The sequence below is a fragment of the Hippopotamus amphibius genome, chromosome 7, assembly GCF_030028045.1.
Source record: "Hippopotamus amphibius kiboko isolate mHipAmp2 chromosome 7, mHipAmp2.hap2, whole genome shotgun sequence".
NCBI classification, from domain to species: domain Eukaryota; kingdom Metazoa; phylum Chordata; class Mammalia; order Artiodactyla; family Hippopotamidae; genus Hippopotamus; species Hippopotamus amphibius.
The window spans coordinates 144,508,618-144,532,683 of NC_080192.1; the positions used below are offsets into that span (position 1 = coordinate 144,508,618).

Consider the following 24,066-nt stretch of genomic DNA (forward strand, 5'->3'; position numbering starts at 1 on the left):
TGGATTTTCTAAGTTGATAAAAAATACATATATGGAATGAGTTAAAATATGTATTTAAAAAGACCCAAATAACTACCTAGGGGAACAAGTGAGTGACTTTTGGTTTTCCCGTATGGAGAATTTTACTCCATTTTTCTTTGTGTTAAAGAGTCCAACAGAGCCAGCACCAGCACTCCTGGCAGCGTGGGCTGTGATGCAGGCGGGAAAAGAAGTCGGACCTGCGTGTTCCCCAGGTCCTAGAATGAGAAGGGGGGAGGGCCCCTCGGTGTCCTGCAGTTAGAGGAGGTGAGTGACTCTTCTCAATGGGACCGTCACCCACATCAGAGCCGGAAATCATTAATGAATTGACATATTGCCAAACACTCTACAATTGACTTGCATTTTCTCATTTATCCTTAGAAAGGTCTGGTGAAGGGATGCAGAGAACAAACTAGTGGTTACCAGTGTGTGTGTTTGGGGGGGGCAATATAGGGGTGGGGGGGTCAGAGGTACAAACTACTGGGTGTAAGACAGGCTCAAGGATGGATTGTACAGCTCGGGGAATACAGCCAATATGTTGTGATAGCTGTCAATGGAAGGTAGCCTTTAAAAATTGCATGAAATTTTTAAAAAATTTTCAATAAATATTGAAAAAAGCAAGTAAAAAAAATCCTATGAAGTACTTTAACCCTCATTTTCAAATGAAGAAAGGGACGCCCTGGGTACGTCCCATACCTAAGAAATCACCCACCTAGGACCTGACCCTGACCTTCACCCGTCCACCTCCAATCCTCACAATATTTTCAGTCTTCAAGCCAGCAGTCAACTAAGCGTGTAAAAAAGATGGAGCCAGACAGGATTTACAAAAGTAACCTGTATTCCAGCCAAAATATCTTTAAAAAGAAATCCCTTCTAAAGGGAGGACAAACTACATAAGACACAATACACTTAAAATATGTATTGAAAGTACAAATCAAACTTTTCATACGAGTCCAAAGTACAAAACACCACATTAAAAGGCATTCAAACAGCTCTTTTATACATCACAGTGTTAGTGGCACAAAATGTACGGACATTTCAAAGACACAAACCAAACTTGTTTTTGTTTTTTTTGTTGTTTGTTTTTACCACCACTTGTCAAATACATACTGTGTACATGTGCATGACTCATTCATGCATATTTTTATACAAGATTAAAATACACCCACGGTAAAATGAGCGTGGAATGAAGGAAAGGTCGGGTACCTACCCCTACCTGAAGGCTGCTGGAATCGTGGAAGACAAGATTGTGCAAACCAAGGAGGGGAGACCGCACGCTTTACACACGCAAGCAGCAGGCTCTCCTGGTTAGGACGCGTCAGCCTCTCTGCCTTCATGCAGCCCCTTCTTTCCAGCTGGCATTTTTGACAATACCAGTCGTAACTCTTCATTTTGTTTACTTTCATAAGGGCTTGGGTTAATGATAAGGAAAACACAGCTTTGGTATTTTGTAGAGAGATCTTCAGGAAGCTTTATACATGCGAAATGTTTTCCCTTGCTGATTTCACTGTGATTTATATACAGCAGGATTTATTCATCGAGGATCTGAGAAATAGACAAAAACCCCAGCCTGGTTCTTTCCAATCCTCTCATTTTTTACAGATGACCAAGGGAAAATGCTCTCTTCTAATCTGCAAAATAACTCTGAACTTTTGTAATGTAGGAGAGAAAGATAAAAATCATCTTGGAGCAATTTTTGCATATCTGATAATCCCCTTCCCCCTGGGCCCTGTGTTCTAACCGGGAATTGGCCTGGCTCCTGAAGGGGTTTTACAGGATAATATGCTGTAAAGAGAATGTGTTCCCCTTTAAAAAGATGCCAGAGGGGGCAGGTGTTGGTTCCTCAGTCTGCAGCTCCTCCTCGGGGTGGAAGAAGCACTGACTTGGACAGAGGTTCTGTTCATGCTCAGGTCCTAGGTCAGTCTCTGCTACATGAACATCTACAGTGACGCCTCGGAAGGCACCGGTTCCCTGTGACGAAGGAGAAGCTCAGCTGGCCAAGCTAAAGGATGCAGGGCAGGGTCAGGCTCAGAGACCAGGCACAGCCGGTGAAACCCGACAGTGTGGTCAGTTACCAAAGGACCCAGATAACCATACCCTCCGTCCCCACCCCAACCCGGACACGGCAGAGTCTGCCACGGTCCATCTCTGTGTTCTTCTTCTCCTCCTCCCCAGATGTAAAGGCCTCTAAATGAATAAACAGGCGAGTGCTTCCAGAGGGTTTGCATGAAAACCACTGGTAAATGTGTCATTTCTAATTAAGACCACCTCCTAAGCATCAAAGCCCCAGGTTTTACTGGGAGTGACAGCAAGGTCAAAACCCAAAACACGGGCCACCTTCCCACATTCTGTTTACGTCTGACATCAAGCCTGGTTCGTACTGCATCCCCACGAACGATGGGATGGCATCCCTCCCTGAAACAAAAGGAGTCGGATGGGGGCCATGCAAGTCTATGTAAGGATCTCATATCCCGCTTATATCCTGCTTGTATCCCGCTGGTATCTTTCTAGGGAATGGACAGTTTTAGTTTTGTTTTTACGAAATCAAACTGAGCACTCTGAGGCATGCTTGATGCAAAAACTCAGAGCAAGTAGGTGCTACTCTGGCCCCGGCGGCCCCAGAATCTCTGGTGTTTCCGACCTGGGTCAAACCACGTGCTATGAACCCTGTCAGAGGTAAAGGCACAGGGATGGTTGGTGCTCTGAATGTGCGTGATTTGCCCACGGACTCCTCCAGGAGAGATAGATAGATAGCCCCACCCGTGGGGAATAAAGGGACCTGAGTGCTGGCCCTGGGAACGCAAGCTTTCCAAAGGCTCTGGTTCCCACTCCAAAGCAAGGGTACTACTATATGGACCCCTGTATGCAACGGGCAGTAGCAAGTACAGGCAGGATGACCTGGGATGCTGAAGGCCTGCCCCGTGCACCACGGGCCACGGGCCACAAGCCTGCTGTCTTCCATTTGAATTTTAAAGCGCACTGACAAATCACAATGCAGTCTCAAGCCTGGGCCACCAACCTCATCTTCAGGCCTCATGGAGCTGTCACCCTCTACAGAAAAGCCATTCTACCTCCAGGCCCGATCGCAACATTTCTAAGTACAGAGACTCGGTGCCCAGGCTTCATCCAGAAAGACAGCCCCAGGCATGTTTTTATTCAGTTACTGAGTTTTCAAACTGCAATTACAAGGATTGTTTGCACGTAATTTTGACACAGGCTGGCTTCCTAAATGGCTTCAGTTTCAAAAATAAAATCAATACTAGAGGAGAAGAGTAAGGCAAGCCTACTCCTCCTAACCGATGAAATGTTAAGAAATGAAGACATTTCTCCATGGGAAGGTAAACCAGGACCTGAGACAGATACACAAATGCAGAAGTCAAGGATACAAAACATCGCCACTCTTTACAAATGTGTTTGCCACAAGCAAACAACTGAGATAAAAGTCAGGTTTTGTTTTCATTTTACTCCTTTGTGGAATGCTTAGTAAGTTTTAAAAAGTTCCACCAAGATAAACCTACAACATTTGCCTTTCTACTATGTTTAGAAATCCCAAGATGGATGCAATCAGTTTGCTCTTTAAAAGCCATATTAAAGTCAACTTTCTGTAAAGAACACACTATCCAATGTCAATTGATGGAGTCCTGTGTGTCTTATTGATCTGGGCATCCTGCTGCCATGGTAACAGCCACACACAGCCTGTAAAAGACCAAGTGGTAAAATCCCCCAATCAAAATAACTAAATGAAATGGAAGATTTTTTCAGCAGGGGCAAAATGGTAAGCAACAGGATTTGGAACCGTGTAAGAGAGATGATTTCTCCAAATTAACTTAGTCATCACAAAAACTGTGAACATCCAGAAGCTTCCCCCACCCCAGATCCTGGGAGCCCCCAGCCCTGACAGGAGGCCCTGCTTCTGGGCATCAATGTCACTATTCACTTGGTTTTGTCTGCTTGAGGAGACTGAGGCCACAGCCAAACCACAGGGATTCCTGGCAGAACTACTTCCAAGCACAACGTTTGGTTTCTGAAGACATGAAAAAATATTTGCTGATACTTGGGTGAAAAGAGAGGAAGCCTATGAGCTGAGCTGAATCACCATGAGAGAAAAACAAAAGGCAAACCTAAAGATGGAGATGTTCCCTCAAATGCATCAGGATTTGCCAAGAAATGCAACGGTACAGGAAACGCGTCGATAACAGTACACAGCTTACGGCATCCAAAAGTCTCCACAAGTTTCAATAAAAACACGAAGAGCACATAAGGCTTTCCTAAATCTCCTGAAAAGTGACCAAGCCAGAAAGGTCATTTAAGCATAACTTCTTAAAACACACATTTCAAGAAAAGGCATTGGATGGTTTCGATGCACCTTGTTGATTTTTCACTACTCAGTTGGAAAGAAAAAAACGCTTTCTAAAAAGGATTCTACTAAGTGCCATTAGTAATAAAAAGAGTTGTCATAAACAGAGTGCTTTTCTCAAGTCAGAACGTTCAGATTCTGTCTGAAGCGAGATGCGATCCTTAAAAGACCTCTTCTCTCAGCAACGTGACGCCAGCTCGAAGCCAAGGAGGAGACCGACAACATTCAGCGTGAGCAGGTCTCCTCAGCAACATCGGACGTTTCTAGTCTATCATCACACGGAGAAAACCGCCCGGTGCTCTGGACAGCACCTCCCTGGCCAAGTCTGCAGGACGTGCCCCACCCTCGCCAGCCTTGCCTCCCCCACGCCGGGGTGACTGCACCTGGGGCCTCGGCCAACGATCTGACATCAGTCCCTGACATCACGGCATCCGGCGTGACACTGTGAAGCTCAATGGGGCACATAAGGCAAGAAAGATGTTTAGTGAGAGGGGGACGGCGGGGTGGGGTGGGGGAGAACCACGCTTCGCGGAGGCGGGGGTCTTGTTCCAGCATCACGCCTTCCTCTAGGTGGGGAGTGGGTCGTCGTCACCTTTACTGCACTTGCACTTGCAGCAAAGTACAAATGGAGTGGCCAGGAGCAGGAAAGGCGAGGCCACCAAGAGCAGGAGCCCAAATCCAGCAAAAATGCCCACAACCTGTAAGAAGGAAACAGAGGAGCAGAGGGTAAGGTGGCTGGTCTGTAGGTTCCATAGCTAAAGTATAAACTGCACCACCACCCACTCACCCATCATCCACCTATCCATCCATCCGTCCGTCACCCACCCACCTATATCTGTCTATAGCCACCCATCCATCCATCCCCCACTCACCTATGTCCATCCATCTATCCATCCATCCATTTATCCACCCATCACACACACAACATCCACCCATCTTTCCATACATCTATCATCTCTCCATCCACCCATCCATCCACCATCTACCACCTGTATCATCCATCCATCCATTCATCCGTCAACCCATTTATTCCTCCATCCACCTATCCATCCATCCACCCATCCATCCATCCACCCATCCATCCATCCATCAATCATCCAGCCACCTAAATCTAACTATATCCACCTATCCATCCATCCATCCATCCATCACCCACCCACCTATATCTGTCTATATCCACCCATCCAACCATCCATCCGTCACCCACCCACCTATATCTGTCTATATCCACCCATTCATCCACCCATCCATCCATCCCCTACTCATCTATGTCCATCCATCTATCCATCCATCCATTCATCCACCCATCACACACACAACATCCACCCATCTTTCCATACATCTATCATCTCTCCATCCACCCATCCATCTACCATCTACCACCTGTATCATCCATCCATCCATTCATCCGTCAACCCATTTATTCCTCCATTCACCATCCATCCATCCATCATCCACCCACCCATCCATTCACCCATCCACCCATATCTCCTACCCTTTGCTTCCTTCCTTCCATTTCCCCTTCCATGTTTCCCTTCCAGGTCTTCCTTTCCCTTCTCCTCCCTTCCCTCCTTCCATTTAAATACCCAAACACCCATCCAGTTATACATCCAATTAACCAACAAGCGTCCTCTGAGACAAACACTGTATTAGCTGTGGCAAATGCAGAGGCACATTCGATCTTGGCTCTCAAGAGCCACCCAGTCTGGTGGGAAGAGACCACAGCTACCACTGATAATAATACATTTGACAAAAACTGCCATCCGGTTCCAGGGTGTAAAGGGAGCCCAGGAGCCAGACACCTACATTAGCCAGGGGCAGGAGTGTGCAATGGGAAATGGGTGAGATTATAAGGATTACGAGGAGGTGGGTGATAACAAAAATGACCGGGATGAGGCATTCCAGGTGGGAGAACAGAAAGGCACAGGCAACGGCGCATCACGGAAGTGATCGGACCTGTGTCACTCCTGGAGTTCAAAACCCAATATTTACTGTTGTGAATTTTGATTTTGTTTTAGGACATCTGTTTACCCCTAGGTATGAGTAAATAACGAAGGAAATAAGCCTCACATGTAAACATGTTGTCATTCAAATCAGGCAGTGAGGCTGGACAAAGAGGCTGGGGGTTCGCTCCTTAAGTGGTCCCCTCCATCAGCTGCTAGAGCCCAGGACTGGAATCTGAAGGTGGAGTTCGTCCGCCACCTAGTGTTCAGAGTGAGGAATACATGGACCCCCCGGGCTTGTGGTTCTAATCCTGACTCAGTGTGTTCCCCTCTCTGGGCCTCGGTTCTCTCAATCATAATATAAACAAATGAAGTAAAAGATATCTAAGTATGATGTTATGCTATAGCATCACTGCAGTGTGAGTGAAAGCATACCTTGACTTAGATTTTGCCAGAAAACTATCACACACACACACACACACACACACACACACACACACCCCCACCACTTTGGGTTTATAAATCAGACTGTGCTCATGCTAAGAATCTGTGTTTTCTTCTGGGCTAAGTCCATTTGTCTGAGCATAATGTCAACAGTGGAATTACACGGTGTGAAGTCAGATCACACTGTTAAAGTCACGCACACAGATATTTCAGAAGATGGAAAAATCTACAGGAAGGCGTTACTGATCTGCAGGGCACCTTGAACAACCTCAGCCGCTTGGAACACATTGTTAGTCTCTAGGAAACCAGGGACTCTTGCCTCAGAAACACACCAAAATCCTGGACCAAATGCTCACAGTCTTGGTCAGTAAGACACCATCTCCATGCCATGGAACAATCGCTCCCAGTTGGTGATAGGAGGGCACAGATATTGCCAGAAGGAAGTAAGCCAACAGTAAAGAATGAGACAGGAAGCAAATATCTCAGAACAAAAATAATCACTTAGAGAGCATCTTATAAATACGTGTGAGGCAGAAATTATACACCGTGGGAGACAGAATGATAAAGAGGGAATCACGGGGAAACAAGGATCAGCACACCGGCAAACCCTGATTTAAAGGAATGGTCAGCCACTCAGACAGTTCCTCAAGAGGGTCACTCATTCAGAGCAGAATACAGTTTGTGTGACCGTCATAAGCCCCCCTGCACAGCCGGGAGCCTCTCCCTTAACGAACGTCCAACATGCGCTTACAGGATGAACCAGTTCAGTGGAATCTGGTAGGTTCTGAATCCCTTCCCCCGCTCCACTCCACCCTGAGAGTTCTTCCACAAAACCACGCCAGGGCTTGGCAACAGTAAGCCAAGGCAAAAAGATGGTAAGACGAACGGGACACATTTAATTCACTGAAACTCGGCATTGAACATGGCCTGGGCGGTCTGCGGCGGTCTGCTCAGAGGCTGGGTCAGTGGCTGCGGGCTCTGCTGGGGTGCACGGGGGATGCTCCCGCGTCTCTCCCCAATTCTCCATCCAATGATATCACCTTGGTAGCTTGAAACCACCATCCTGGAAGTGCTGACACCACAGAAAGCGACCGACGCTACAAAGCAGGCCCTCCCCTCCTCCTCTGTTAAGTATTATGACCACACTGGCCACGTGTGTGTTTCGAGGCCGGGGACGGACGGGCCAAGAGGGCCGGCAGCCTGCCTCGTTTACACCGCACGTCCACTGACTCTTCCCACCGCGCCCCTCCTCGCCCTTCCACAGAGCTCCTCTCTCCTCTGCTCAGGGAATATTGGTTGTTCGGACATGGATATCGTGCGAGAGAATTAGGGTCTGCTTTTGTGCTCCGAAAGAATGGGTTCCCCTGTCGGGAGGAGGAGGCGGGCACAGATATTATCATTACCAACTTCTGCACAAAAACAGAGTCAGGACACTGAAAGCGGCCTCAGGGGAGGCGGCAGGTCCAGCAGGAGTCAGGCAGGTGGAGACGGGGGGTGGTGGGTGCTGATAACGGTGTGATGGGGAGCCTTCAGGAAGCTGTGTCTGAGGATGGGACTGCTGAGCTGCTGTCTGAAGGAGAAGGACCTTGGCAGGGAAAGTGAGGACGGGTCACCTGTGCAGTGAGCCTGGGAGTGGGCTTTTGGGGTAGCAGGAAGGAGGTGACGTGGCCGGAGGGGAGGGGGTGCCGGGGGGACTGGGAACCCTGGAGGCAGCCCAGGTCTTCTGTGTAGAAGGTACAGAAGCTGGGGGTGCACTTCCAGAAATGAGGGGGACCTGGAGGAGGAGATTTTGAGGGAAAATCTAAAATTCTGTTCGTGGCTGTTCTACCTGAACTGCCTGTTAGACACGCAAGTGGAGACAGCTGGCAGACAGTTAGGTACGAAGCTGGGAGTTCAGTAGGGCGTTGGGATGGAAACCGAAGTGAGATGGACATAACCTTGCAGTCCTGGGGGCCGTGGGCTCCAGGAACGCACACAGAGGGCTGGCACGATGTCCCCTCCCTGCGTGGTCACGCGCACTGGGCCCACCTCCCTATAAACGTAGAATAATGAAACCATGGTTGACCCTGGACTATAATTCAGTCACATCTTCTCACTTCACCAACGCAAAATCTACAGCCAAAGAGCCACTGCAAAGGCCCCAGCACTTAGGACACAGAGGACTGGGCGTCTAGTTCAAGTGCAAGACACATCTGTGTGCATTTCCCTGAGCTCAGCGAGAAGTACCCCCAGACCAGGTCACTGCACGAGGCGCCTGCCCTTCAGCCCAGCCTCGGGGGGCTCAGTGAGGACCCTCCGCTGTGTGCAAACACAGACACCCGCAATTAGCTGCGTGTTAAACATCTCCCTTTGGCTAAAAGTAAGCTCTCCCTTTACCAGGAGGTGGGTCCCCTGCTCAGAAGAAAAGCAAGAGCCAGTGTGGGTGAGACTCCCCCTGTCAGGTGCCCACCTCCTGAGGAAGGAGATTTACCCGAGTGAGAAAGAAATGCCGCCTTCGTCTCTTACACATGACGGCTGACTCCTGGAACGGCACTGGAAAGGCAACCGTGAAAAGGGAACGTTCGCGAGGGCAGAGGGACGGGCTCGGCGGTGACCCGAGTGTGGTCGGGGACGGGGTTAGCGTTAGGATGTGCAGAGCTGGGCGTGGACAAGACGGGGGTGGGGGGGAGCAGGCGATGAGGACCAGGGCCACAGCGGGGCCTCAGCAGAGGCCGGGAGGGGTGGGGACAGCACGGCACAGCTGCGCTCTTCCGTCCCCAAGGCCAGGGAGTGAGGAGCAGAAAGGGGGGAGGGGCTGCAGAGAGACACCCCCAGCTGGGGCGCGGAATCAGGGTCCTGCCCGCCGTCCCAGCGCATCCGGACACCACAACTTCCGGGCGCTTCGTAGACACTGGATGCCATTTTCCTGAGTGAACTGATGGAAGAGCGTCAAGCCCGCGCTTCTGCTTAAGAGACGTCGTGACGAGTAGGAAGGGGAACTCCCCTCGCAGGTCTGACGGGGCAGATGGTAAACATGCCCCGAACAAGAAGCCCGTGCGGGATGAGGGGATGGGGGCCACCATCCGATGGAAAACCGGGAGGCTCACACGGGAAAGCAGGACTCTCTAAGCTTCCACGTGGATGCCTCAGCTCTAGAAACGAATCCCGGGAATGAACGTTCCTTTCAGGAACGGGTATTCTATATCTTGGGCAGGGGGTGCTTCTAACTGTCAAAACCGAAGCCTTCAGAGCAAAACGGGGCAGAAATAGAGACTCGGTTGTAGAGAATAAACATATAGACACCAAGGGGGGAACGCGGGGGGAGGGGTGTATGAATTGGGAGATTGGGCTTGCCATTTGTACATTACCAATAAGAAAAAACATCAAACTGTACACTTTAAAGATACGCAGTTTACTGTATGTCAAAAAAAAAAAAAAAGAGCAAAACAGTCTTGTAACTGGACACAAACGTCTGCTCTGGGTGGGGTAATGTCCCTCAGGAGGCCCCAAGCCGTGGCCATGGGCCTTCGCTCCCGGCTTACACGTCACACGCTTTGCTAGTTTTTGTGACTCCTCCGCTTTCCTTTTGACACTGTTTTCACTCATATTTTATTGTTCACCCCAAATCCAACACTAACCTGTGAACATCCCTCGACAAGCCTGCGTGTCTCCGGGGCCCCTCACACCCCAGGGAAGCGACCCCTGCACCCCGCGTGCTCTGGTCAGCTCCACTGCCACCGAGCGGGGTTGAGAGCGGGGGCGCCTGCTTCGTCCACGTGTCCCCAGGGGTGGGTCAGAGCTGGAGCTCGGCAGGTGCCGACCCACGAGGCTGAGAGGAGCTGGTTCGGGGGGCGGTCCCCAGGCTCCTTTCCAACAACGGTGGAGGCTACAGACCCCATCCAGGAGTCTGCATTTCTCAAGGGGCCTGTTCTCTAAGTGAGTATTTCCAGGAATGCAACTGTCCCGGGTCCCTAGGCACATGTAGACTCACTCCCGAGAATAAACAGGCAGGAGGGCTGAGGGGTGACCGCCCAGCCTGGCCTTGTGATCAGACAGGGTGACACGGCTTCCACCGGCTCCCACGCCCTCCTGGGAAGCTCGCGGAGGCTCCGGCCGCCCTGCTCTTAGGGAGCTCAGGCCACGAGGAGAGACACGTGAAGGAGACAGCGGACAGCTCCTTACTCGCAAATAGGGTCTTTACAGAGGGAATCGAGTTAAGATGCATTACCAGGATGGGCCCTAATCCATTATGACTGGTGTCTTCATCAAAAGGGAAGTTTGGACACAGAGATAGATGTGCACAGAGGAAGATGAAGTACTGGACAGACGCCACCTGTGAGCCGAGGAGCTGGGATTGCAGGAAACCACCCGGAGCCACGAGAAGCACGAGGAGCCCCCCTACAGGTTCCCGAGGGAGGGCAGCCCTGCCCACGCCTCGGCTTCCGACTCCCAGCCTCTAGAACCATGAGGGAGCCCGTCTCTGCTGTTTGGGGTGCTCTGTCACAGAGCAGCGGTGGAGGGGTGCGCCCTGGAGCTGCTGTGCTGGCCCGGGGGACAGAATAAAACGCAGCTGAAATCCATTGCCCACGCTGAGGTCAGCAAACTGGCCCTCGGGCCAGATCTGGTCCTCAGTCCATTTTGTTTAGTTTTGTTCTTACAGCTTTGTGGAGCTATAATTCACATACCTTACAACTCACCCACTTACAGCACAATCCAGTGGCTTTCAGTGCACTCAGAATCTTGCAACCTTCGCCACGGTCACCACTACCACCTGATTTTTTTAAGTTTTCCTGGAATGCAGCCACAGGCCTTTGTTGACATACCGTCTAAGGCGCTGCTTCCCTACCAGGCGGAGCTGAGAGTTGCATCAGAGATCGAAGGGCCTGCAGGGCCGGGACCGCCTCTGTCTAGCCAGCTGTGGACTCAGCAGCCCCGCCACGCAGTCTGCAGCGAGGTTCACCGAGGAAGCACATTCACGGGTGGTCTCTTTCTACTCCTACGAAGCTGCCTGAGACACGGTTCCTGCGTCTCCCAGACAGGGCGACAGCCTGCTTCAGGGCTGTGCTGACAAGTGCCAAGAGTGTGGTAGCGGCAGAGCCCGTCAAGGCTCTTCCTGCACCCGGGAGCTGGTGCGCGCCTGAGTCCTGCCAGTTGCTCGCTCCCCTCAGTGGGTACCCCTCCCCTCCGCCCCACACCCAGAGCACACCCCGAACGTAATACCACAGCCTGCAACGCCCATGGGGTCGACTCGGGATCGCCTCTGACCATGGCTGTCTCCTGCTGCTCTGTCCTCACGGGACCTTCACGCCACAGTTCTGCCCATCACACATCTCCACCCCCCACTCCTGGAGTGTCCCCCCTCTGCCTGGACTATCCCCTCTGCCCTGTCCCACCTACTCCCATGGCCAGCTCCCCACCACTCAGTGCTCACCCACTGGCATAACCTCCAACAAGCCTTCCCGGCCGCACCATCTAAAAGACCCCTCCCCAGTCACACCTCCCCTACAGCCGATTCACATCACACACACGCTGCTGGGCGATTATCTGTCCCTACATGGAATGTGGCTTCCCTAAGAGGAGGAAGCGTCTGTATTATTTACTGGAGTGTTTCCAGTTCCTAGAAGAGCGCCAGGCACACAGCAGCAAACAAATATGTGTTAAAAGTATGAACAACCCCCCCAGCTGTACAGGTATCACTGTGCAGCTTTCTCTTCCTCTTAGCCTTCTCTGTGACCAACTTGCTCCCCTGGGGGCCTCCACAGAAAGCTCTCCCATTAAAGGCCATGCAAGGACTGACTAAGCACAGTGGGTCATTACCAAGGTCACAAGCAGGTGCAAGCAATCCAAACCCTGATGTTGAAGAATCACCACGGGCTAAGTGTGGTGCATGTTTACACCAGGCCCACCGAGAGCAAAATCTTAGTCTGGGACAGATTCTGGCAGGAACCGCACGTACTAGCTGCTTTTCTGTGTGACAGATCTTTGACCAATTGGCAACCACACACACGTGCACACACACACGTGTACACACACACGTACTCCCCCCAAGGTCGGAGTTCCAGGTGAGCCGCCTCCTACCTGTGTCCGATGCCAGATGACAGACGCCCTGGAGTGGCCCAGCTTGTTCCTGCAGGGCCCCTTGTCGTAATGTATCAGGAGGAAGTCATCCTGAGAAGGAAAAGAAAGAACAGGGGAGGATGGAGAATCCTCTCTTTTTTGTGAATGAGTCCTGCCTGATCCCAATTTCTTTTTTTACACTCACGATAGGGATGTTGAGAGAGCGCTGACGATGACACAGGAAAAACGTGCACCCAGAGAGGGGCTGCTGCCATCACAGGGCCCTGGAGGTCCCCAGGCCCTGCATCCCCCAAAGAGCATCCCCGACAGACGGCTCACATGCCACTAGAGGGAGCCCTGCTCCAGCTTCGGTCTCCGCCCAGCCTGGCTCCCCAGGCCCCAGGGAATCTGTGTGATGCAGGGCTTCTGAACAAGTAGGTCAGAGGCTCCTGCTACTCCTCAAGCTGCCCTGGCCCCTGCTGGGCTTTATTCCTCCGGAGTCTCTGCCTGTGCATCTTCCTGCGGCCCGGCAGGATTATTCCAGGGGGAGATGACTTCCTTTATTTCTGGTCCATGCTCCTCCACCAGCACCAGACTTCTCGCCCCATAAGTGCTTCCTCTCAGCTCAGACCAAGAAAATGCTCCCATTACTCAAGCGCTGGCTCGAGATCCATCCTCCATCTACAGTTCCTCCGACTGTCTAGAAGTGAGAGGTAGCTGCCTTCCCACTCTCGAGGAAGCATCCTCCCCACCCATCCCCGCCCCCCGGCCTGCTGTTCTCACAGCCCACCTCCGTCGCCAATCACCCTCCCCTGAGGATCTCCATGAGGCCATCAGGTTCTTGGAGTCGGGACCCTGAGCTGATGTCAGCCTCTGTAACTATGTCCCCGGCTCGGTGCTTGGCATCCACACCTCAACAGGCAGTGACTGAGGTGCAGGAGTGGGTTTTCAGTACAAAACCCTCTGTTTCTCCATGTACAGGAAGTGCCATTTTGCCTCCTATTGTCCACGAAAAGAACCAGCTCAGCGAACAGCACAGAAGGGAGGCCGATGCTGTGAGGGTGTAAACAGAGCTTCCTTTTGAGAAAAGGGTAAATAAACAGGGCGCAATGTGTCTGAGAAGGGAAGTTATCCCTCTGAGAGCCGGGCAGAGCCGGTGGTGGTGGTGTCCCCTGGGTCTCAGCAGCCCCACCGGGTGGAGCTGCCAGGGAGCCCTCCTCTCATCCTGAGAACTCGTCCTGAGAACCGCCGGCCTCCGGTCTGATGACTTCATAGGTCAGCTCGTGCAGCCTGAACGCACAGGGAGCATCAGCACATCCTGGCTTTTCGGGGACTGTGGTGAGAAGCCTGCGAGACAGGTGGGAGGTCCTATCTGCCACCCTTGCCTCACCCCTTGACCTAGACCCTCATCTGTCCAGGGAAGTACAGGTGTAGATGAACACACGTCTCTTCTGGCTGGAGCTTGTCCTCTCCGAGGCCATTTCTGATGACTTCTGTCCATGGAGAACTCGCTCTTCCTTGAACTCGTAATTCTGTTTCTTTTACCCACGCACCACGGAGACTAACTTTTCATTTTAGGTCTCATCTTCCCAGGCTGCCTTTCATGAAGTCTTGCTCTAATAGGCTCTTGAATAGTCTTGGGGTTCGTTTTCTGAAACCCACGCTGAACTGTGCTGCGTCACCCAGCTGAGAAGTCTTCAGGGCTCTCCCCCGGCAAAGCTGGACAAACCTGGCTGCACGTGGCAGTCACCGGGACCACCTGGGGAAACGCGGCTCCTGATTCTGAGTCTGAGGGCGCCCAGGTCACAGATGCCCCACGTGGCCCTCATCAACCCGCTGTTGGACCAGTGCTTGGGGGGCACGAGCCCCTGTGCTAGAGGTCAAGCCTCTAGCTAGGCACAGAGACCCCAGCCACGGCCCCCACCTTGGCCAGACACAGGCCACCACGTACGGCTCAGGTCCTTCCTGACCACTACCTGTTCTCCCACAGTCTGCCTGGTCAGCTAACTCTCCACCGGCGGGGCACACACCCCGACCCCCGCCCGGAGCCAGTGACCCGCTCCAGAGAGGCTGCTGACGACTCCACACCCACCGTCCTGCAGCAGTGCTCACAAGGACCTACGGCTACCAGGGGCTTCTCAATCGGGAGGTCACCAGCCCCTCAAGGTCACGGACTTTGCCGGCAACATCCGGGCAGCCCCGGCTTCCACGCGGAGTTGAGATGCTGACATTCACGGCATGTTTCCTGAACAAAACAAAATCTTTCTCCCTGACAAAAGCACCCCAAGATGCTTTCACAATGAAAAGTGGATTTCATTGTGACTTCAAGTTCCTGGATAAAGCCCTTGGGTATAAGCACCGCAGGACCTGCCGGGAACCCAGGTGCATGGCGAAAGCAAACGTTTCCCTTACATTGTTCAGAGAAGCCTCATCAAGCTCCTGGGTGGAAGCAGAAACAATAGTGTTGGTGACACAGCAAGAGGGCCAGACGCTGGCAGATAACAACGCATTCCTCAGCACAGCTCCACCACGGAAGGTCTGCGACTTCCTGACGTACTCTGCCCACAGCAGCGGGTCCAACCCATGCTGTTGGGTCCTAGAGTCTGAAGGATCAGAGGGTGCACGCTGGGTCTGTTCCTCACTCCTTCAGTGCTTTGGGGAAAGACGGTTAACCTCCCTGGACTTCTTCTTAAAAACAGGAAATAGTTATTCCGCCTCTCACGGAAAGAGCGCACGTACGAAATAACAGAGATGCAGAGCAGGTCGCAGAGGCTGGCACACAACTGTCACGGCACAAACAGTGACTATTTACCCTCTCCCCTCAAAAGAGAAAGAAAGCGAGTGGGTCCCTTCTGTCTGTAAGCAGTGGACGTCGGGCCGGCAGGTGCAGCGCAGAAGCAGGTGCAGTCCTGGGCCTCACCTGTGAGCACTGGGGGTGGGGCCCGGTGGGGGCGGGGCGGGGAGGGTAAGGATGAGGATGGAGCACCCTGAGATGAGAGTAACTCTGCGGGGGACCTGCAAGCCCCTCTTCCGCCTCAGAAGCTCTGATGCTTCCAGATACGCGTTCACGCACTCGTCTTAAGTCACCGCTACTGCCCTCAATCAACCGCCCCAGAGTACTCCCTGTCCCTCAGGGTCTGCTTTCTGTGGCCACAGGGTCACTTTTCAGCAGCTCATCATCTACGGAGGAAAACAGGACACTCTTGGCCACGAGGACGCCGACTTTCAAGGAGGAAACTGCCCTGTGTTGCCTCTGTCCCTGGTCCAGGCACAGCCAGGATACGAGGGGCCTCTTGCCGGCGGCAGGAACCGTGCTTTAGAACCGAGTCAGAGGAACACAGGGACAGACAGACAGGGTGTCTCTCCTGAGACCAGAGCAGAGAGGGAACAAAGCGGGCAGATGGTGGGGATGTCAAAGTAGCAGGAGAGGTCACAGCAAAGCAAGGCTCCCTCCAGAAGTCAAACTCTGTGTCTGTCCGTTTCTAACACTTCCCCCCAAAAAAAGCTACAAAGATTTGATAACATGTAGTAAAACTGGCATTTCACTTCCTTTCCACTTTAGGAGAAGTTGATAAGGAATTGCAAATTGCAGGCCAGACTTTAGATAATATAGCATAATTTAATAAACAGTTTTCAAAAAAAAAGAAATATAATAAAATGCAAATGATATATATTGTATATAATATAGGAAGACTATATATAGCCTATAGATGATATACAGAGATTATACATATAGACTATATATATAATTATATGTGATCTATAAAGGAACTATACACATAAACATTCTGACAGCCCTAAAGACTTTATAATGCTTCAGGCATCATTCTAAACAGCAGAGGTGGTACGGGGCATGCCAGGGACACGGTGCCCGTATGAGGCCAGAAGCTTCCATTATGCCAGACAGCAGAGTGCCTGTATGTTCTTCTGCCCTGCAGGTGACACGAGTGTCACTGAAGTGACTGCCCCACGCCCAGCATCTATCACCCTTGCTATCCAGTAACGCTCCCTGCTATGGCCAGTCTGTGTTCCTCCCAAATTCCTATGCTGGAGCCCTGACCTGCAGTGTGATGGCGTCTGCAGGTGGGGCCGCTGGGAGGTGTTCAGGTTCAGAGGAGGTCATGAGGCTTCGGCCCCCATGATGGGATTCGTGTCCTTATAGGAAGAGGAAGAGAGTCCAGAGCTTCCTCCCTCCACTAGGTGAGGCCCCAGTGAGAAGGCGGCCATCTGTAGACCAAGAAGAGGGTCCAGAACCTGAGGACACCGGCTCTCGTCTCAGACGTCCAGCTCTCATCTCAGACGTCCGGCACCCAGAGCTGAGAGATCAACGTCTGCTGTTTCAGCTCCGGGTGTGGGGATTGTTCTGTTACCGCAGCCTGAGGTAAGATGGCCCCACAGACAAAACCTAAGATGCTAAGAGCCTACCCACCCCTTTAAAACCCAAGCTGAACCCCAGCCTGAGCTGGCCCTTCATGCCCAGAGCTCCTGCACAAACTCCTGTCTTCAGATACCACCGCATCCAGGGAGCTCACATCGCCATAAGTATAGAGAGAATGCCCAACAGTGTCACTTCAGGGGCCCCGGGACAGCCTCTGGGCCACGGGGAAGAGGCCGGCCCACGCCTCCCAGTCTGGCCTGACCTGCAGAGTCCCCGCTGCGTACTTACATCCAGGGACTCGAGGCAGTACCAGCAGAAGGCATGCTTGCAGTTCTTACACATCATCTGTGCACATCCTTCGTCACGCTCGATGTAGACCTTGCACTTGGGGCAGCGTTTGATGGGCGCGTCGTCCTCCTCCAGTTTGAAAGCGGAGCTGCTGTGGGAGAAACTCCGTCAGGGCTGTGTTCACAGGGCCCAGGATAGACCCGCCTGCACGGCTATCCCGGAAGCACCAGCTTACCTAGAGGGACTGAGGCCACCTGTGATTAAACGAAATACATCGCAACCAAAGAAACTCTAACTCTGGAAAACAATCACCAAAAAACTGTGAATCAGCCAGTTTGACTTAGGGGAAAAAAAAGAATAACATCAGCATACCCTAAATTTAGAAACACACAGACAAACCAAGGAAAATCAGGCAAAAGGCTCAAAATGAGGTCTCTGAGTAATGGGACTATGGTCAAATTTTATGTCCTTATTCATATATGTGTATGCTCTCCAAAGGTTTGATAATACATTGTATACTCTTTGCCATTATCAGAAAAAAACAAATAAATGAAAAAACACGCACTAATCACTTATTAAGATCTACCTGGCTCGTCTGTACAAAATCGTTTTCCTGCAAAGTCTGGGCAGGCCCGCGGGGTGAGCATGGTGGGATTTAAGCCTGGGGTCAAGTACGGCTCTTCTGCACACAGGCTGGGTGGCAACCTCTCAGAGCCCCAGCCTTCAGGTCAATGTGAGTGTGATGGACAGGGTTATATAAGCGGGGAGGGTGCAGGGCAGTGCACGCCTGTGCGAAGTGCCCAGCAAATGGTAGCAGTGACCCTGTGCTGCTCATAAAAAGACAACCTAGGTATCTTTTTAGGTTTAACTGTAGAAGGATGTCCATCCCATGCTGTTAAATTTTAAAAGACAGCTAAAAATATGCATGGAATCCTCTGGAAGAAGAAGCGGTCAAGGGCAGTTATCACTGATTACGGGGCACGGTTCCTATACTGTTTGAATTCACTGAACCTGCTCAATGTCACCAAGAGAAAGATTTCCCATTGGGCCAAGCAGCCTTTTCAGAACCTAATGCATCCAAGAATAGAGATTCACTGAAATTGAGCAAATTCTGGTATTTTGAGTGCACTCCGGGGGAAGGACCTTCCACCAGCATCAAAAGAACGTACGTGTTAAATACGTCATCACTTTCCATGGTTATCTGGGGCTTAATGAGCTTCCAACAATGACACCCTTGGGGTTTTCCGAAGCTCAAGGCTCCTGCACCGTGAGGCGTGCACTCCAGCTGAACATGTTCTGCTTCCTTCACTAGTATAAGGTGACCAGGTGAGACGCCCTGGACGGAAGCAGTACGGCCCGGTAGTCAGACATGCACGTCCTGGCTGTGCTATGCACATATTATCAGTCTGCTTGTCTGCAGATGTGAGGCAAACTACATCTATTTCAGGGGGTGATGAAGATGTGAAGAGCTTCCGTGTGCTGAGCACACAGAACCCAGCACGTGCGTAGGAACCACTCAATAAACGGTGGTTGTTAGGAATACTACTGCTGAAAGATAATACAACTGTCTGTAGCTCAAATTCGTTTCCAATTTAACAGCAGACTGCAGACCAACCTGGCCGCACCGAATGCAATTTACAACGAAGCAGGGTTGTCACAACACGTGCAGGTGCCACCACGGGGACAGGCAGGGGCCAGCCATGCACAGACGCTAGCTGCCTCCTCCTGGGATGAGCTTGACTCCTAACAAAGGCCGAAAGTCAGGAGGCACCAGGTCCCATGATTAAGATTCACTATCAGGTTAGAAAACATTGTTTTGGTTTGGTTCATTATTTTAAAGCCAGTTGTGACTTTAAAATAATGAAACCAATTTTCTCATAAGCTAATTGTGAAGGAAATGCCATGAACAGAGGCCACGTGAGTGCAGGGACACTTTCCAGCTGGAAACAGTTAAAATATGTAAGTTCTGGTGCATCACGGCATGGAAATTTTACGGTATGGACAGTGGTTTTCGAACCTTTTCTGGAATCTGAATTATTTTTCAAACGATTATTAGTGACAACTCTTACTATAAACTCAAATTTGTGAAGACAGGTAGGACATTTTTGATAGTTTCATCACAACTGTGTTCTAATGTCTTTAAGGGGCAAACACACAACATAAACAAGTGAAGCCGGTCAGGTGGTGGGTGAGAATGGGGGTTAAAGGAAGATTTAATTTAAAGGAAAAAAAAGTCTATTATATGAAAATAACTGAGCATGAGCTCAGTTATAAATGATAGTTGACAGTCAGCCTAGGGACCAGAGAGACAAGAGGGAGTGGTGAGGACTGTGGCAAAATAGAGACACCAGAAACCCTGGATAAGGAGGGGCTGCTGCCCAGCTCCAGACGCCTGTCTCCCGGTGGGGATGTAGTTCCCTGTGGCTGGATAAGCTAGAAATTCAGATGTTTTGTGTGAAATCTTTGGTTTTCATATTTTCACAAAATGAGATTTGTGAATTCTTATTGAAATTGCCCTTGTGTCACTTTTCTTTTAGGTTGTACAACCTGATTTTTTTTGACTCTGTTCTTGTTCTTTGTAAGGTGTATCACGGATGATTTAATATACATGTACATTGTGACATCATGACGTGGGCAGTGACCTCATGACGCGGGCAGTGACCTCCATGAGGCCAGAACATCGTGGGTGAAGAAATATTAAGTTGTCAGGCTCCCAGCACCGCCCACCCTCCACCTTAAGAAGGTTGTATGGGTGCTTCCTCCATCCCTGCCAGGAGCGGGACGCTGGGTCTTTCTGACTCCTGGTTTCCCTGCTTCTCAGAACAGAGGCGCCCCTCACTCACTAAGCAGGGGCTTCTCTTAATAAAGTCGCCTGACTGCTTCACAAGGGCACAACCCCACCTGCCCTCTAGCTGCTTCTTCCCCAGCCTGGAAATCCAGCTCTCCCAGTTGTGTGCAATCTATCACACACACAGGGTGGCTCTTCTCACTAGATGACGAAGGATCAAGACCCTAAGTGTAAGGTAAGTGATCACTCTAGCATCTGAGCACCTGCTGTATGCTGAGATCTGGGGTGACAACATTCAAACAGACGCAGGCGGTCAGCCTGGTGGAGGAATTTGCTGGATAAACGGGTGAGCTGGGGTTGCCACCAGTGCAGACGGCCTCTGGAGGGACACAGAGGGCGGGTCCCCAACCCTGCTCTGGGAACCGGGAAGCCTGACAAAGGAGGAGACAGGAGCCAAGTCCTCCAGGGTGACAAGGAGTGCCCAGGAAAAGCAGGAGGGTGGGGAAGGGACACTCCAGGCATAGCACAGAGGTGCAGGCAGGAGGGAACAGGGGGGTGCCCGGCACCACCATGAAGGTCCCTGTGCAGGTCAGGCTGTGGGGAGAGGAGCGGGGGCAGCAGATGGGGACGGAGGAAGACAGGAGGGTCACACCGTGGAGTGGATGGTGAGATTTCCTCTACCAGGAACATGGCCTCAACAGGTGCTGGGCCACCTCTATCTAATTGAACCAGACGCCACTGCAGATACTGTAGGACCAAAAAAAACTATCATCCATTTCTATGGGCCAACCTACTAAATTTCAAGGTACACAGAGTGATGCTGCAGTGTCCACCTGGCCATCCAGGCTGAGGGTCTGGCAGGGGACAGTTTACCGCATCATTCCTGCCAGAGCCCCCATTTCAGGGAGATGTGGCCGCCTGGGCCTCAGGCACCAGGAGCCTGTTTCTGGCGATCCTCCTGGTATTTCTAATCCCTACCCCCACCCCATCTCCTGCTCCTGACCCCCCATTTCGGATCACCTTCAACACAATGGAGCCTTGGAAAAACTTCAAGTACCAAAAAACTTAAAACCCTGCATAGTAACTGTCCTTACGTTTGCCTTTCTGGATGGGCAGAGTGTACTCTGTTTCTTATGTATCTTTATATTTCCAGAGCCTTGCACAGTGCCGGGCACATAATCAGGTCTCAAAAATAAATAATAAACAAACAAACAAACCCAGGTCTGAATGAGACCCAAGAGAAGACCACCTGTGAAGACTGACCGGGACATAGCCCTGTCCTCCCTGGAGGCACATTTAGGGAGAAGCCTGCTTCCTTCTCCCAGCCTGCAGCCTGTGCTCCAAGCATACCTGGTCTCCCCGGGAAGGAAGGTGATGGGCATGGTCTCCGGGCAGCCCTGGCCAGGGTGCCAGCTGGCTTTGCAGGCGGAGCAGAATTCCGTGTCGCAGGCTTTGCACTGCACCAGCTGAGGAGTCTGTAGCCCCATCTCCTGCACCTGGCACACAGCCTGGCACGTGGATACTGGGCACCAAGTCCGACAGGGGTCCAGGAGCACCTCTGGCACATGGAGAAAAAGGGGCAAGTCAAACTCTGCAGCACCACGCATCTGGCGGGGCCACGGATCGACGGTCACGGCAGCGCATGGCTTTGCATATTTAAGGTAGAAAAGGAAATCAAGGTCCCTCTATGATCCTCCTCCCCTCCAGCCACTCCCCACTTCCTACCCCACTTATGTTGGGGGACAACAGATCCCCACATACCCCCAGAGTCCTAGCAACTCAGGAGCCCCTACATCCTGGAAGTCTCGAGGTCCAGGCACCACCTCCTGCTCCCCGCCTGCCCGCCCTGGGACACATCTGTGCGCAGTCAGGCCCGTCTTGAGGCTTGAAGCCTCCCAACCTGGCCAGCGAGGGGTGCAGAGCGGGCACTCCGAAATGTTGCTTAAGGATGGAGGGAAAAGAGGGAAGGAAGGTGGCCAATTCTTCTTCTCATCAAAGGTCTCCTCCGCCTACGACCGTCTCCCTCCCAAATTCAAATCTAAGCCCTGAGTCAAGGACTGTATGAAACTCATTCTTCAACAACAGGCTTTCCCTCTGAAGTGGGGCCTCATTTAATGAAATGAGTCAGGAAGTTTCTTTTGAAAAACAGGACACCCTGACACGCCCATTCCTTTGCATCTGCGTTCACATCTCGCCTTTCTTTAAAAAATGGTCCCGAGGTGCCTTTCTCATGAGCCTGGTTACTGGTTCCTCAGACCCTCTGTCCAGTGTGACTGGACTCTCAATGCGGGCCAGCGGGAGGCAGAGCCGGGCAGGAGTCCACGCGGATACTGGCACAGGGCCAAAATGCCAGGGAGGCCAAAGGATGCCAGGGTATGTTCAAAGGCCTCCCGCTTGGCCACTGACTGTCAGCAGGGTTGCTCTTGAGAAGGAAGCGACTGCATTTTGCGGGAACGTGGAAGTAGAGAAGCGCCTGCAGGCTTCTCAGCCACGTTTCGGCCAACGGCTAGGGTAAGTCAGCTCATCCACACCAGAGACAGGATCTGTAGGCACTGGACCTCCAACAGGCCGGGGCGTCATGGGCTGCACGCGGCCCGGCGGCCCCTCAACGAGCCACACATGCGTCTGTCATCTTCCTCACCAAATGTGGGTTCAGCCCTCCGTGAAGGAGCTCCTTTCAGGTACAGCTGGACTAAAAACCATCTCATCATCTAATCCAGGGGCTGACAGTGAGTATTTCAGTCTTTGAGGGCCATGAGGTCTCCCTCCAACTACTCCCCTTTGTTGCCGTAGCACAAAGGCATGGTGTTGACTTGCAAATGAGTGTTCCAATAAAACTGTATTTACAACACCAGGCCAGGGGCCGGGCTCCTCTGGCCCGCTGGCCATGGTTGGCTGACTCCCAGTCTCATGTAACTTCTTTTTTTAAAGGTGAATTCATCAATAGCACAAGACTATCAAATTGGTAGCTCTGGCAGAAGGTTTTGTAGACTTGCTAACGCAAAAGAACTCTGGCATTCAGGAAAATGTGATACTTTTAAATTGCTTTTCATTATAATAAAGTAAAATCTTCCTGGTGCACCTGACAGTGAGTGAAGGAGTACAATTAGTTCTTGTCATGAGCTGAGAGTGGTGTTTGCTTTTCCAAGACTGTTTCTGGCTGTCAGATCCGAGGAGACACTTTTGTGGGAAAATGCACACGGGTGGGGTAGCGGCCTGCGGGTCCCTGGGCTGAGGGAGCAGGAGAAAGGTGGGGGGAAGGATGCAGGGACAGCCTGGGGCACGTGGGGGAAACACCAAAGGCTGCTCTCCCACGGTGCTTTGCCTTTCGCCTGGAAGCCTTCCCCCTCCCCATCTCGAACTCCTCTAACAGCTCTGCCTCCCGTGCTGGTCTGTGTGGTGGGTGAGCCGGCTTCACCTCAACTACATCAAGAGGCCCCTGCGTGCGTGGCACCCAAGGATGGCGCTGCAGGATATGGGCGCTCGGTGTACAAACACAGCAGGACACGTGCAAATACATCCTCAGCTGTCTGTTTCCTTGGCAACCTGACAAGGTGTTTAGTGCTGGTCCACCCGAGCCCCTAAAGGGACAACACTGTCCAGTTTAGACCTTTTCAGTCCCCACTGCTCCCCCTTCTGCTCTGACGTGCCTGTGACATCAGGAGAGGACCTGCGAGGTTCCTCCTGCATCTCACAGCCAAGTGCCATCTTCTGTCCACTCCCCTTAGAACAGCACGTGTGGCTACCAGGGTGCCTTTTCATCAAAGGCCCAATTATATTATGCAGTGCACAGCAGAGGAGACCTAGTTAGGGT

General features: G+C 51.7%; 1 protein-coding gene across 5 annotated transcripts in view; it reads right to left on the minus strand.

Annotated features, from left to right (window-relative positions):
- Positions 1-857: 857 nt before the first annotated feature.
- Positions 858-24,066, minus strand: part of RNF144A (ring finger protein 144A) — a 112,814-nt gene continuing 89,605 nt past the window's right edge. For 4 of the 5 annotated variants that reach the window (XM_057742683.1, XM_057742682.1, XM_057742685.1 and 1 more), the window contains 4 exons: positions 21,603-21,810; positions 17,465-17,615; positions 12,820-12,909; positions 858-5,073 (listed from right to left, as the gene is read on the minus strand). In XM_057742683.1, coding sequence (XP_057598666.1) covers positions 4,942-5,073; positions 12,820-12,909; positions 17,465-17,615; positions 21,603-21,810 — 581 coding nt within the window. In that variant the 3' untranslated portion in view covers positions 858-4,941. The remainder of the gene's footprint in view (positions 5,074-12,819; positions 12,910-17,464; positions 17,616-21,602; positions 21,811-24,066) is intronic. The other variant, XM_057742686.1, reaches the window with a different exon arrangement.